General features: G+C 34.6%; 2 protein-coding genes across 4 annotated transcripts; one reads left to right on the top strand and one right to left on the bottom strand.

The window, feature by feature from the left end:
• The first annotated feature begins 88 nt into the window (after positions 1-88).
• On the top strand, positions 89-4,057 carry LOC145609161 (large ribosomal subunit protein mL43-like). The gene is made up of 3 exons (XM_081664709.1): positions 89-285; positions 2,769-2,875; positions 3,528-4,057. Exons 1-3 carry the CDS (start codon positions 206-208, stop codon positions 3,698-3,700), a joined length of 360 nt encoding a protein of 119 aa, XP_081520835.1. The 5' UTR covers positions 89-205; the 3' UTR covers positions 3,701-4,057.
• A 795-nt stretch (positions 4,058-4,852) lies between these two features.
• LOC145609690 (eukaryotic translation initiation factor 2A-like) lies at positions 4,853-14,365 on the bottom strand. Of its 3 annotated transcripts, none has more exons than XM_081665145.1 (14): positions 14,209-14,365; positions 12,036-12,120; positions 11,587-11,941; positions 10,408-10,594; positions 9,679-9,913; positions 9,533-9,601; positions 9,189-9,290; positions 9,001-9,041; positions 7,797-7,930; positions 6,573-6,636; positions 6,397-6,493; positions 6,190-6,305; positions 5,463-5,485; positions 4,853-5,349 (listed from the first exon to the last, which is right to left on the bottom strand). In XM_081665145.1, the coding sequence occupies exons 2-14, from the start codon at positions 12,073-12,075 to the stop codon at positions 5,256-5,258; spliced, it is 1,557 nt and encodes a 518-aa protein (XP_081521271.1). In that variant the 5' UTR covers positions 12,076-12,120; positions 14,209-14,365; the 3' UTR covers positions 4,853-5,255. The 3 variants fall into 3 exon arrangements, with proteins under 3 accessions (XP_081521271.1, XP_081521273.1, XP_081521272.1); XM_081665147.1 differs by lacking the exon at positions 14,209-14,365 and adding an exon at positions 13,606-13,665; XM_081665146.1 differs by lacking the exon at positions 14,209-14,365 and adding an exon at positions 12,943-13,403.
• Positions 14,366-16,608: the final 2,243 nt, after the last annotated feature.

The raw sequence follows: 16,608 nt of genomic DNA, 5'->3' as shown, positions 1-16,608 counted from the left end.
ATTGAACTGAAATTAAGCTGAACAGGCCCTTGGAGAGTTAAACTACCCTCGCAATAAGTCAATAGTCAATACGGAGTACTGAAATGTGTGAGGGGTTTAACTGTTAACACTTAAAACCCTAAATCCCAATTCTTGCTATCGCAATTCAAAATCCGTTGAAATTTCTGCAGAAATTACAAAATTCAATCGAAATAACTTTTGCAAAATGTCGCTCAGAGGAGTTTGGCAGCTTCAGAAACTCATCGTTAGCTACTGCGATTGGGGAGGCAGCAGCAGGGGTATCAGGTATTATTTACTCTGATTTTCTTATCACTTTTTCCCAATTTTTTTTTCTTTTCGTCAACGTTTTTCAATAAATGTAGAAATCATGATTCTCTTTTCAATATTACATTTGCGCCCTTTTGCTAATTCTGATTGATTTGGGTAATTGTTGATGCATTTTCTCCAATTTGGTGACGTTTTTCTGTTTGATCTTTTTATCAGCTTATTTTATTTGCCATTTTTTGATATGTTAACTGCGTGATTTGCTTCAGTAGTCGTAAAGTTGAGTTCTTTATCGATTTTGTTGAGATAAATTTCTATGGTAATGGAAACTAAGAATTTCAACTTTTTGTGAAACCGAAAAGGAAGCATATAGTTTTCTAGCCTACTTTGCTGGAATGCTAGGGAGAACTTTTGTTGATTATTTATTCGGTGTGAGGAGCTGTGTTACGAGGACTCGGGTTAAGGATTCGATGAGGTCGTTGATTTGAGGATTGTGCAAGGTTTTTCCCATGGAGTTTATTTGGCAATGCCTAAATATCATGTTGTATACGTATGTCCTAGGATTGGTTTAAGGATTCGGCGAGGGTGTGTATTTGAGGATTGTACAGGGCAATTTATATGGTGGATCATTAGAAGTGTGTAAGTATTGTATTGTTCACAAATGTCCGAGGGTTCAACATGGGTACAACATAATTTGCCAGTGTGGTCGTTGTCCATTATGATCTAAAAATAAAGGAATCATATATTTTCCTGTCAACATTTGAGGAAGTTTGCAGAAGAAAACTAAGAACTACAAGTAGAGAGAGAAATCTAGAGAGAAGGAGGAAGTTGAGTGAATTAATTTTTGTATTAATGAGAATAAATGAAATGTACAGGGGATTTACATATATATAGCTAAATTATTACAGCTATTATTCTGTAACAGAATCTCTAACAAATTCTAAAGTTGTTGTGGGCCCGTAACAACTTTGCTGACTTGTACTGCTGACGTGGCATCCATCACCACTAGTATTCACATTTCCGTTGTAGTGTAGGAATGCCTTTGATTGTTGCAATGGCAGTACATGTGATAATAGTTTTCTTTCGGTGGATTTCTACTTATTTAGGTTATTGTTTTGTGATGAATGCTAGCTAGGTTTCTTTTGAGTAGTTCAACTTTGGTAAGAAATGTGGATAAATGAGTTATGTTTGAAGTACTGTTTGTCAATGGATTTTGGGGAACACTATGGTCAAGCAAAAGTGCTCCTCTGCAACATTAAGATCACAATATAAGCCTCAGTTCTTGGACTATGCATATAAATGTACTTATCGGCTCTGCTGTCTACTTATATTGTCCCTTCAGATTGATTTGTCCTAGTGGTGGAATGATTTGCACTTGTGCTTAATTTCCAGTTGGCAGCTGTACTGATATCATAAGAATTATTCATTTGGAGACATCATTGTGAGTTAATGGTTACATGTTGGACAAAAGTGATTTCCGGAACAGGTTTACAAATATGTTGCCTTGGTATTGTATTTATGGATTTTTCTCTACTCTAGTTCAATTGTATTACCCTATGTAATATGTATAGTGCCATCATCTGTTCCCTCTTGATGGCTTATTGCAACTTCATTCTGATACAATATTCAAATGAAATTTTGATGATGTTGGAACTTGAGTGAAAAAGTTTGCAAAACAAGTAGCGAGGCAGTGTAAAATGGTAAATATACTGTTATGTAATGTCCAATAGTGTAATACTTTATATTTCCATCTGTACAACTGCATTGAGAAGCTTGGCAATGTTGGACACCAACAGCAGCTGACACACATCTGGACAAAAACATACTTCATGTTAAACTTAATTTGAATGTAGTTATTCATTTGTGGGACACTTGATATGTTTCATCATGCTTACTCTCTTTGTTTGGGCATATGAATGCAAGGATCTTTTCCTTGTGTCTCAATATCGCAATTTTTTACTGAAAAACTTATGATGATAAGTGGTTGCATCTCCTAACTCTAGCAGCCATGCATATGAAAGTTTCTCTGATAAGTTTGCATTTATATAGATTATATGTGTTAATGTGACATTCAATAGACTAGGCATTTCATTTACAATTGAATTGTTTTAAGTAACCCTGGGTTGCAGCTGGAACTTTGAAATGAAAACAGCAAGCCATTTGATTTAATTGTATGAAAGCAAAAGAAATGCATGGTATGGCTCTGGGTATTCAACTAGGTGCATGTGCATAATTTCTACTTGAGCTTATTATCTCTCTCCTCACACCCAACATTGTTGGTAGAAATAAAATCACTGTTAGTAAATATCACTTTAGAGGAGTGCATTCAGAAAAATGATTTCATTAAGGTTATAAAGCTCCAGGAGTCCAGATAGGCAGATAATAAATATTGAAACAAGTGTGGGATACTTCTGTTTTGTTTTTATTTTTTTACTATTAGTCTCTATGTGCCAGCCGAATATAATTACTTGAACCTCATGAAAAAATGTTTTATTGTATGGCAGGGCTTTCATGGAAACAAATTTGCCATCAATCAAGGAGAGCAATCCACGAATAGAGGTTGTTACGGAACTCATTCGTGGACAGCATCCACATCTGAAGGCTTTCTATCGTGAGTGCCTTCCCTCCATGTTTATTTGCCTCTTCAGCATTATGATGAAAACTAGGGTTTAAGAATGATACAAATTTGTGGTGTCAGTCTTCAGTTATTCACATTTCATCCTATGAATTATGTAAGAGTTGCTGAATATGCTTTTATTATCATGCTACTGTCTTTCTTTGTTTTCTCCTTTTCTTTTTATAAAGTGGAGAAATTCACTATCCCCCTGAAAGTACTGAGTAGTGTGTGGGTGATAGATTTCTTGCAGCAGCTTTAATGCTAGTTGACGCATTTCAAGCACGAACTTACTGGAATTGTGTGGAGTTACTTCTTTTTATTTTACCACTCTTTGCATGCTTATCTTAGACACCCTTCCCGAAAAGCTGAAAGTACTGAGCAATGCCATTATAGAGGGATATTTGGAATGGAAAGAAATATAGACACATAAATGGGATTATGTAGGATTTGGATCTACTTGCTTCCTTTCTATCATTGCACTCCTAAATCTAGATCATCTTCTAAAGTCTGTATATGCATTTAAATGCATGAATTTGTTTCAAATCCCCCCCCCCCCCCACCCCCCTCTTTTTTTCCCCCTAAACAAAAGAGAGATTGTGGTAATGCTTGCAGCTTTTAAGGTCTATTCATTGTCTTATTTTTATAGGAAACAAGAATGAACGAGTTGTTTGTGTGAAGAATATGACTCCAGAAGACGTACTGCTACATGCAAATAGGTTGAGGAATGCCTTGGGAAGGAAGGTGATAAAGTTGAAGACGAGGCATGTCACAAAGCACCCAAGTGTACAAGGCACCTGGACAACTGCTCTGAAATTATGAAGCAAAAAAAAAACCTTTGTGGTTAGCAATCCTGCCGACAATAAGATGGCAATCATATGAAGCTTATAGTGTCTTTTTTACACCCTTGCTAGTTTCTTGTTGAAGGTTGGTTAACGATGCTGGACCTTGGCTGTTTGCAATCTTCCGTGGGTTGCCTGGACAGCTAGCATTGATAAATTTAACCTTGGGTTTTTTTATGACCACCTTACTCTTGCTTACCGCCTGCTTTTGTAATCTTGGTTTTTTAATGACCACACTGTATTGCTTAGCAGGTAGCATATGCAAGTACTCATCTTGTTACCTTAGTTTATAATGATCACATTGTATTGCATAGCCTGCTCATTGGTTTGCTTACAACAGCCGGATGAACAAAATAATGATTGTGTAGGCTATTCTTATTACCTAGACGAGTTTAACATTCTAGTATTTATTTGCGTACTCGCTTTCATTGGCTGTCATAAACTAATTGCATTTTCTTTCTTTCTCCCCTTCACTTTATCTCACTACTCTATATACAACCTTTGTGCTGAACCCCAGTATGCATCATAATGAACTAAACTGAGGGGATAATATGTACCTATCCTATCTTGCAAAATTCTGGCAGTCACATACAAAGATACGCATTGCAATTTAGTCATCCACTAAAGTAGAAATTTGACACCCTGAAAGTGCTTTCAAGTAGCAGCAGCCAAGGCATCAATTCGTAACTACGACTTACTAGTGCGCTAAAAAGTGTACCCAGGAGTTAGAGATGTAACGTTTTTAGCAAGGCGTTTTCAAAGATGGGCAAGGCACACTGGAACACATTAAAAGGCATACAGCGAGGACAACATCTAGGCTCTAGTATCCTTATTGCCATGAGTTATTTAATGTACGGGACTCAAATAGGAAATGATTGGGCGAAAAGGAGTTGTAGTGTTGAGTGGATTAGGCGCCACCACTTGCTGAAGCTATAGCCTTACACAACAGTTCTAATAAAATCAACTGCAATACCCCGAATGCATTATGCATTCAGCAATGCCTCAGCAGCAGCAAGCAAAACCATAATCACCAAAACACAATACAATCATACAGAAAATAAATAAACAAATTAGCGGAGGTTAAAGAAAACAAAACAGGAACAAAATTCGTGATCTTCAGTGCAGCAAGGACTCGAGTGGAAGAGGGTTGTTACTCAAAATCACAAGTTTGTTTTTCCTTTTGGTCGAACAAAATCATATGAGGTAGTTATACACTTGTATTTGCTTATTTGACAATGCTATTAAGCCTCACATTCATGGTAAAATTACTGCAAGGTCAAAATTATCATGTAGTACAATAGCAGAGATCTGAGTGATATATTTCGCCTAGTCTTAAAAATACATTTGTATGACAAAAGAGCCGGAAACTTAAGATGTGTTTACTAATTAACACTCAAAACTGTGCTGCTACAGAGCCTGCATTTTGGCTCCATCCGGAACTTGGATGTCTTTGATGCATAAATTCCAGAAGACGCGCTCCCGGCTGATTTCATTTCCCGCATTAGTCATACATTAACTCAGCGCTCAAACAAGGTTCAAGGATTACTGCCAGATGCGCCTTCAGCTGCTTTCTTTTCCCGCTGTTTTTCCCGTTTTTTCTTGTTTTTCAATGCATTTTTGCTCATTTCCCTGCATAATAATGGGAAGTACATTAGATGACGTTGCCAACTTACCAAAGAGAGAAAAAGAAATAGTAAAAGAATCAATCTACTGTGCAAAAGGTATTATTTCAGCAGACTTACTGGGTATCCAATCCTCCAAAAAGCTGCCACATCAAAAACAGAAACAAGTGTTACAAACTGGGCTACCGAATTCATATGAGAAGATTTACAAAGCACTTCAAATCAGAATTCGATAACATTTCCTTATATATGCATACTGATTAAAACAATAAGCGTGTGTCATGCAAAATACTCTCAAATATCAGTATCATCTTTGCAACAAACTCCATTTTATCGATCAGCTTGAATAAAATAGCCGCTTTAAAATTATTCAAGATGACATCACCCACAGAAACAGCAAATAATTTGAAAGGAATTGGATATCAATAGATTACCAATTTGAAAATAAAGGAAATTTTGTTCAATGAACTACACAGCATCATCATTCAAATAACCAAAAAGATGTTGTGGAAACACCCAACTCCATGTCAAAAATACGAGATGAGATGAGCCAATGAGGTCCCTAGAAATCTAGAAAATATGAAGCAAGTGTAAATCAAAACACCCACATTAAAAAATATCAAAGCACAAGTGAAGTTTATCATTCTGCTAATGCCATGCCAACCTCAGAAATCTTTGGATGTTATACTTAAATTTCTAGCATTGAAATCTCAAAATATATAGAAGATTATCTAGAATTAGCTTTACCAACCATTTAGGATTTAGGTTGATTCTGTCAAAAATATTTAAAAAATGATTAACTGGTCATATTAGTGTTCGGTAGAATGCCAAGGTAGCTAAAATTTACCTCTGCCTTAACAGAAGCTGCCTTCCTAGCACTAGGAGGTTGATACGCAGCAGGTTTCTGTGGAGGGTTTACTGGGTTGGATTTTGTAGCATTCTGGGAAGGTTTTGACCCTTGTCCTGCACAGAGAAAATTCTATCATTCACGCAACAGCATATCATGTAGATTAATATTTCGAATAAGCAGCAGACATGGGATCAAGCAAGGAACCTTGTGCTTTGGTTTCTTCAATCTTCAGTGAACCAACAGACTTCACCAGTTCAGAAATATCACCAAACCTATCTGCTGATTCTGGTTTCCAATCAGCCTGAATGATAGAAGATATGATGAATATTAAAGGGAACACAAAACAATACACGAGAATAGCAAATATTGGTCACACTAACCTGGAATAGTTTGTCGAACATCTTCTTGAAATACAATGAGCCATTGTGGTGGAAAATCTTTATCCTACATTATACCAAACCATGTATGATCAATTACATGATTTACTTCCACTCAAGAGTAAAGATTTGCTTAACAATTAAAAATAAATCTGATCAATCAATTCGAATTACTGTTCTATTGCAATAGCTATAGTTGACTCTTTGGAGTCAAATCTCCACGAGTTTAGGTTTTAGCTCTAGAGTCTAGACAGTTCTTTGCCGAGAAAGTCCCTCTACCAAATGATAACATGATTTGTTTGCTTGTTGTTTCACAAAGATTATGGATTAGTGAATTTGACAAGCAGTGATGATAATTTATTACTCACTCCATACCCTTTCCTAGCCCCATTTTCCTCTATAGGATGTTCAATATTGCCCCGCACTATAAAAATAAAAATAAAAATAAAAATAAAAATAAAAATAAAAATAAAAATAAAAAGAGAGAGATCACCCATCCAAAATAAATAAAATGCAACCCAATCCCAATGGGGCAAAAAAGGTGGGCAGAGTGAGTAAACGCATACAGCCATACATCTATATTTTCAAAGGAAAAAGATATTTACAATCACTGTTAATATTGCATACTGTAGACTCAGATTAGTTTACTATGAAATCATAGCAGAAAGGAAGGACATGCACTTGTCACATTAGATGCTATATTCAAAAGCATTTTGAGAGAAAGGGAAAAGAAGCTTTCAAACAAGGTACGTAATAGCAAGAACATATTATTGTCATCAGCCAAGAAAATCAATCAAATGCTCATGTGATAACATAATTCATCTTGGTGCAATTACTCAAAACAGAGAAAGACAAGTTTACAAATAAATTAGACAATTTAGAAAATCCAAAAACAATTGTGGCCAATATGCAAGCCTCAGGCCCACTTCCACTGACCTGCCCTTTCCCACTTTCCAGAACAGGCAACAGAATCAGAAGTTCCAAAACTTAGTCAACCTAGATGAAAACGACAGCACATGCATAACACAAGATGATTAAACCCTTGCCTATATCGTTCATGATAACGGAATAAAAAATAGCAGCAGCGCTCAGATCAAATCATGAAATTTGCTACTAAACTTAAAGGTGACTTGCTACTTTTTGGTAGCCAAAGAGCATCCCTTAAAATCACAATCAGAAGTCCACTAAGAATATCCCTATTCCGTTACAAGAATAAAATCAGCATACCCATTGTCAATCTGGCGTCGCGGTGCTGTTGAAGCAGTCATAAAAAAGCAACCATTAGGTGACCATTCACTAACTACAGACCACTCAGCTTTAGTTGTTCCAAGCGGCTTTTTCTCAGTGCAATCCCAGAAAGCCTGAAACACTTTCAAGGTCCATCAAAAAACACAATAAATAATTTTGCAGATTTATAAGCAGAACATCATAAAGCCAGATCTGTTTTACTTGAGCATTAATTTGAATCAACTGAAGATAATTTGTGCCTATCTACAGCCATACAATCTCCTGGGACCTTTTTACTACATACTCCAGTAAAAATTGCAGTAGATAAATACGGAGGCCCTTAAAAACAAGCCTGTTTTAGGAACAGTCAAGGAATTTAGTCATTCTATTATATCAGTTCAAACTCTAAGAAGAATCACAGAATAAGGCATCAAATGCAATCACGTAGAAAAGGAAGATCCTTATAATCTTAGTCCATAGTCAGTAGTCACCAACTCCACAAACGCTATCATCACAGGCTGATGGCAAAGTATAATGTTTACCATATGGCATGACTATCAAACAGCTTTTCTTACTTGGAAGAATAACTCGTACACGAATCACAGCCAAGTTATAGCTATAAGAATTACCATTTATATACACAAAAGTACAAAACTAACTGTAATCCAGAATAATTACCAATCTTCCATCCATTATGGATATTTTTAAAGTATTTTAAAGAAAAAAAAAAGTTTTAAATTATAAAAAAGGTACAACAGGTTGGCTTGATCTGATTTTGGTAAAATCTCTTGTTTTTTATGTGTGCATCTTATTTCTTAGGGTACACATTCAATGACATGGAAGATTACAAATCCTGATAAGGAAAAAAAGTATGACACTCCAATTGATTTTTACGAAGCAAAAGGATATGACACATGATCATACCTAAAAGAAGAATCTTGCGAAGGTATAAGTATTGGCCAAATAAGGAAATGATTTTTAGTTTTCAATGAAACTTGAAAGAAAAAAAAAATCCACAAAGCAAGCATTAAAGATAGGCATTTGAGGGGCAAGAACAAGCATTTTCCAAATGAAAGCTACAAGAACAACATCATCAACCACCCATTCCTGTACCAATGTTTCAGATATATGCAGCATAACAAGCAGTGACATTCATTTACGAAAGCTGACAGCCAGTTTAACTACATAAGCACAAAATGCATACCATATCACCAGGTAAGTTTCCGAAACCAGCCAAGCACAAAACTGTATGAGAGGATTTAAGGATATAAACACAACAACAACAACAACAACAACAACAACAACAAAGGAAGAAGTTGGGGGGGGGGGGGGTGCTCATTAAGAACAGGGGAAAAAATATTAAATGAGGTATATCAACTCTACAAAGGATACATCTTCCCTTGGGATTCCATTTGATGGTGTTGTACGGACCCGAGCCAAGTTCAAGAAGTGGATTGCACTTCTTGTCGAATACTGTAGCTTTAGCAGGCATAACTAGAGTTAGGTCAAGGAACAACAATATATTAAAAGGATTCCGAAGAGAAGTAAAAACAATGATCTCAAGAGTAACACATGTTCCTAAGAGAAGGAACATCCAAGCCTTTATGTGAGCAACAGCTAGTTCAAACAAACAACTCCTCTACATCTAGAAAGTATTAATCACACACCAGTGTCTGGGCCATCTTTTCATGGACAATATTTGAGTAAACCATTCTTAGCTCCCAATGAAAGGATACATCCATAGACAACAGCAAACTCTGTACCAGTGTAGGACCACTGAACATCATGAATGGGTCCCTCCTTACCTGTTGATGTACTGAACTGATTAGTTTGTAAGCAAAGTTGAATCATATTTGAAACTATAAACATCAAGGTCACATACGAAGAGGTACAAGTCCTTCATGAGCTCCATCAGTTGTCAAGTAACTTAATTTTGATTCTCCATAGTAACTCTGGTTGGTTTTATCAACATCTGCCTGAGCCACAGCTAGAAGACCAGTGGAACCATAATTCCAATGTAATTGCACAGTTGAACAACGAAAGAAGCTGCGTCGTGCAAGAGGCTGGCTAGAGGGGTCACTTCCACATGCAAATATCTGGACACTTGCAGGAACTCCCTAAAAAGAACATCAATGGGAGAAGAAAATCATTTAAACAACAAGACAATCTTGCAGAGGTAAAAATTCTCAACTTATTAAAATCATGGGCCTTCTTCAATCGCCTTTGCATACGTAACACTTTGCCTTGGTTAATAGAGCTAAGTATCAAAACAATGTTATAATACTTATTCTAACACTACAGGCCTCTTTTCTACAATTCCATTGATTCTGTGCAGCAATCTAACAAAGACACCTACTCAGTTCAAAGATAGTGACCAGTAAGCTATAAAAAAAGGTACATGATAGTTTGCTTTTAGTGCAGAAGTTTGTTCAATATCTATCAGGGACCAAGCCTACAACCTATAGGCTATAGGTCAGATATGAAGAAAAACTATACTTTGTAATATATCAAGCATGCTGACATCCTGAAAGTTCACACAGAAAAGAGTCCGACTTGACCATGTATCTTCGCGTTTAGATTAAGTAAGTTCCCAGCTCAAATATAGACCAACCTTGGATTCAGGAACAAACGTAGCAACATGTGAACCAGGCAGCTTGGAAAGTTGAACTGCTGCTACTCCTGGAACTCTGAGGCGAGACACAAATCCTTTTGATAAATCAGTTGTATCAAAAAACTGTACTTCATTTGTTACGAGCCGGCATGCAACAGCTTCATCGGAGCTGAATCGAATTGAAGGCCTGGACACCACACAAACATTTCATTGAAAACATATGTTTCACCAACAGAACTTAGAAAAGAAGTTTCAACATAACTATGTAATAGACTAGATAATCTGATTTTTGTAAATTGATTAAATAAGAAGAAATAATAAAATTGGAAGCTTGAATCTTGATTAACAATGGCGCAAAGGGGTTACAATTTACAAATGACAGGTATAGATTGATTACTCTCAAAATAGCTTGAGGCTATAACTCTCTAACAATGGCTTTAAGCCATAACTCTCTAAGGTTTCCCCAATACAAATTTCTGCCTATCTTCCTTCTACTACTCTCTACCTATTTATACTACTTAGCTAAGAAAGTACAACATTTTTACTTATTCTTGTCTTCATCCCTAAAAGCCACCATAACAACTACTGCAGCTTTAAGGTAGTGCTTCCCCTTGTGGTGGTGTGTTAGCCTACCCCTTTTTTTTCCTACTTCCTGCTGCAAGTGTGAAGAACAGGTGGTGTGTTGGCCTGATTCGTTACAAACTATCACTTAAAGCATCACATACAGGCTAAAATAAATCAGTATTCTTAAATTTTGTGACTTGGTGACACACAACCCTTTTTTCTTCTAACTAGAAAAGACTAAATTCAAAGACATACTTCCTAGTATAATCAGCAGAATCACAAGACCCATTAGACTGGTTCCACAAAACACGTGAGGAATTGTGCAGTAAAAGACAAAGGCTATTAAAAAAGAGGGAATAAGAAAACCAGAGACCATCATCCAACATGATAAATCAAGTCATCCCTCTACCAAGACTAAAATTAAAATTAAAAAGGGAATAATCATTTAGGCTACCTATACATAATCTATGTACTTATAAAAGTAAACAGCCAACAGATATCTAGCTTCCTGTAGAACATGTGAAAGGAAAGGGAACAGCAATTTTGCACACAAGAATGACAAATAAACAATCAAGAAAATAGAACTTGCTTTTATAATTGAAGTAACTTCATTACCAGCTTGTTTTACTCATATTCTTTTGAGAAAAGTTATGCACACAAGCACCAGTCTCTACACTCCATAATGTCACGTTTTTCTCCTGAGGAGACGCCTGTTTCTGAAATGTCTGAATGTAAGTCCCACGAGGTGATATGTTTGCAGCAGCAAAGTTTGGAACTTGAATGGATCTGATCTCTTTGTAGGTCTTGCAATCAAAAATACTTATAACACCCTCGGGTTTAATCACCATTAATCTAGAGCCATCCTCAGAAAATGTTGCACTGCTGCAAGGAACTTTAGGTATCTTGACTTTTGGTTGACCATTGTCAAATGGCGGACCAGTCCAAATAGAAAATCCTTCTAGGTCTCGAACTAAAAGGAAGAACAACAGCAAATTTCAATGCCTAAGCCCCTTTAAAACTTCAGCACTAAATACATCCGTAAACATAAATAACAAGATACACACCTAATAGCTCCAAAGACGGTGATGCAACAGCAGCTGCCATTTCAGTTTAATTAACAAAGTTCCAAGCTATTAACCAAAATCGCCCCTGCAAATACATAGCCATGCTATATAAAATGCGCTATTATATGCTTTTCGTGTGAACTCTATTGTCTGAAACCTATCTCATCCAGCAATTACGAATATCTAACCACACAAGCAGAAAGCTAATTCATAGATTATTCTTTGTATTCTAATCCTAACAAACTCACAAGAAAATGACTAATTTAGCTGTTCATTTGCAAAACTCGATATCAACAATTACATGATCCAGTTAAAGTAAAGTAATCTTCGCGAACAATTCTTCATATTAAATATATCAAGCTAGGACAAAATTATGCACATAACTTGGACATCAATTTACAATCAACTCAAATAAAAAAATGCCTATAATTTGAACATTTTGGAGGAATTGAAATTGGCAACTACATTAAAACAGCTAACAACAAGGGAGCACAGCAACATTTTTTAGGAGAGGTGTCAACCCCCTATCTGAGCTTGACTCGCTCTAATTCAGATTAGTCGGAGTCTAGTAGACTCTAGATTACAGCCTTTATGGGACAAAATACCCTCAAAACAAACTACAACAAGAAGTCGAAATTCACAAACAGTTATCAAATTAAACAAAGTGATCATCAAACATTAAATACTCCAATCAAAGAATTAATTAAAATTAAACCAACACCACATTAAAACATAGCATACATACAAGTTTCACTAGCTAATTCCATCTTGAAGCAATAAAGTTCAGATCTTTTTTAGCAATAAAAATTGAAGAAATCAAATACAAAAAGAAAATACCCAAAGAAAAATCATGAAATCAAATTATATTGAGCTGATTAAATGGTATGAAATGCAGATAAAAAGAGACCTGTGAGTCGCCGTAGCCGAGAGAGGGAGGAGGGGAATGTAGCTGGGTTTGTTGGTTTTGGGTCGTTTGAATATTAATTGGATTTTCAAAGTTGAACTTTTTTAGAGCCCATTTTTCCTAATTTGGACCTTAAAGAGCTTAAGCCTTGATATTTTAGAACATCAAATAGTTTTTGGGTTTGGGCGATCTGTCCGCAGATTATGTTGCAAGCAAAAGAAAATGAAGGGGCGGTTCATTTGAAATTCATAACGTAATCCAACAATTTGCTCAGGAACTCCCTTGCACCCTTAGAATTTTTCACAAAAAATACCTTTGCGGATTTTTAGCCGAATCAGAGCTCTTAATTGAAATTTCCTCCCACATGAACATCCTTTGTTTGTCACTCTTATGTGTAGTATGCAGTTTCATAGGATGAGGATGATGATTTAGAATATGTGGACATGTTTGCAAAGCCAATCTATAGACTCAGAAGTGTGAAAAGCTACTACAATTTATTAAGACAGGGGTTGTTATACATGAATAATACTCATGGTATTTGGTGAAAACACCATTTAGAATAGAGCAAATAATTGTTAAAAGTCAATTTAATCAAACAAAAAAATATCTTTAGTAAAATCAAATGACTAAAACATAATCTAAAATTACGCGAAATGATACTCATACTTGATCAGCAACCAAAAATATTGCTCAAGCGGGACTTTACAGGCCTGTTCTGATTGACTGGATTGAACTGAACTGAATATTTTATGAGAAAAGGAAATTAAGAACTGAACTGAACTTATTAGAATTGGATTGAACTGAAATGAAAATAATATGAAGAAAACAAGCCCTACTTCTACATGTCCTTTTTTATTACAAGTTTGCAACATTTTAGGATTTACACTTTCGTATGCACAAATTGCCATGGAGTTTTATTGTGGTTTTATGTAAGAACAATTATGAATATGTGATATCTTATTACACTTCTCAAATCTCAATATCTACTTCAAAATTATATATTTTTGTTTTATTATACTAAAATTTACTCCATTAATAAGATAATCTTAATACTTATCTCATATTATAAGGCACATTGACAAAGGCGAATCTTTAAATATAACAATAGACAGAGAACCAAGAAAATATTATACACCCTTAGATACACCGAATGATTTTTCACCGGGCCATAATGAGCAAAAAAAAAATATAGTACGTCTTTGATACAAGTAGAATAATGGGTACGGACGTACGAATTGCAAATTAAATTATATAATGAATTCGACATACCTTCTCTACTAGTGGATGAAGTCCCTCCCTGTTTTGATGGGCAATGCCCATCCTTTAGCTCATCCATCCTAAGAGGAGAGACAACATAAGAATGGTTATCAAATGTTGTAGATTCCATCCAAGTAATAAATGAGTATAGTTTCTATTTTGTGTGAGCCATAAAATATGATGTTTAAGATTACTTTATATTTTTATGTTCATGTGACAATGACAACCTACCAAATAAATAATAAATATTGAACATTATTATTTATATCCACCATATATTATAAGATTAGCTAGATATTTTTTTATAATAAATTATGGTTAAATTATAAGACATTAGTTATCTATTACACATGACACATCAACAATTATGTCCCATTATTATTGTTGTTACGTGCTAAATTAAAGACATCATATTCTTGCATTATCCAAGTTGTTGCTCTTATCCAATGCTCCAATTATTGTTCTTCTAACCACAAGTTGGATGTGTTATCATCCCATTCAATTCCTCTCTTTTTCCTTTTTATCTTACTATGATGCATTGCCCATTTTCCTCTTATGTTGTGAATTATGAAAGCTACCTACGTTGACTATTACTATATTTTATTTTATTTACTCCGTTTTTAATATTTCGAACTATGAACTATCTAGATATAGTATCATATTTTTGTGATTTTAATGTAAGATAAAATGTTAGGTTTAGTGTGGCCCAAATTTCATAAGCCGAACAATTATGTCTCATACAGTCATACTCTATAGAAAATTCAAACATATTAAGAAACTAGATGAAGCCCGTGCGATGCACGGATCGATTTATTTTTTAAAAAAAAAAATTATTTATATTTATGTAATTATATTTGTTATTTTATTAGTTGTATGTAATATATCATTTTCTCCGTATTTGTTTTAAAGTATTAGATAAAATTTCTAATCTCAAAAGATAATAATTCGTATTTAATTAATGTAACCATTAAAATCTCATTGGTCATTTATGCTTATGTGGCACTTGAATTATTTATTGGATATAACTATAATTTATAATCTTACGTGACACGTTAACTAATCTTAGGTGGCATAATCCAATTGTAGCGTTTTAAAAATATTAATCCTGTGTGGCGCTCTAATAATTTTTTAAAAATAAAAATCCTACGTGGCGCTCTAAAATCTCGGGAAAAAACTCCCCTTTATATATATATATATATATATATTAGATTGCTTGGGCCAGTGAAACGTATAGCACATAATTTTTTTAGGTTTTTTTTTTTTTTTTAGTACATAAAGATAGATGATATATATTGTTATTTTTCACCTTGACTTTTATAATTTTAATATTTTAATATTTTTTTAACCTATGTGGCACACATTAATCCCAACCCTACATCGCACATTTATGTGGCGCTCTATAATTTTTTTAAATCAACAAAATCCTACATGGCTCTCTACAAACGCGGGAAAAAACTCCCCTTTATATATATATATTAGATTGACGAAAAACTCTAGAAACAATGGGTGTTCGTAATCCATTGTTGCATTGTATTTTTCTCCTTTTTGAGTTATAGTGAGAGTTAGTATTTGCAATATATACTAATCCCTAATAGTTTAGGGTACTTGTATTCTCCTAGATTTCGTTGGCATTCATCATCCGTGCATTTTTACCGATTTTTCACGTTAAATATTATAGGTCCCTATTCATTTATCTTCCTATTAATATTTCAATTTCTATATTTTTTATTTGCTTCTGCTACGCACTCAAAATACTAACATAAAATTTAAGGTTAGATTTACATTTTGGTAAGCCAGAAACTCAAATAGTGCAATTATACAATAAAATATACGAGTAGTACGTAGCTCTTAATTAAAATAAATATTAATAGTGATGTTATTATATTATGGTATTCTAATTATTGTTAACAAAGATTCAAATTATACGGCGCTAGTTGCCTATATATAAAACTCATAATTACGCAAGAGGTCAACGGAAAGAAAACAACTCCTGGAAGTGTAACCTTTATTTGCTCTCTCACCCAAATTTTTAATAAAATAAGTTTTAAAAAAAAAATGCAAAAACAAGTACGAATATTGGATGGCTTTGAGCCATTGAAAATGCATTATGCATGCCATTGTCTCATGTCTCACACAAATTAATTGTAAGATATAAATAAACAGGGCTTGCCCAAATGATAAGTAAATCACCCTCATAATGAGAAAAATAATTATATTCAATATATATATATTTTTTGATGTAAATGAAATTCAATATTTTGATAGGTTAATATGAGGTCGTCCCATACTAAATTACTAAGCTAGCGAGTATAGAGTATCTCGTTATTAAGACAAATTACTAAGCTAGCGAGTAAAGAGTATTTCGTTATTAAGACATTAATCTAACTTGGAATCAATCAATACATTAAATAC

Source organism: Chenopodium album, chromosome 23 (genome assembly GCF_948465745.1).
Source record: "Chenopodium album chromosome 23, dcCheAlbu1.1, whole genome shotgun sequence".
In the NCBI taxonomy this organism is placed as follows: Eukaryota; Viridiplantae; Streptophyta; class Magnoliopsida; order Caryophyllales; family Amaranthaceae; genus Chenopodium; species Chenopodium album.
Note: the sequence above shows the minus strand (reverse complement) of the source record. Positions and strands in the feature narration are given on the sequence as shown.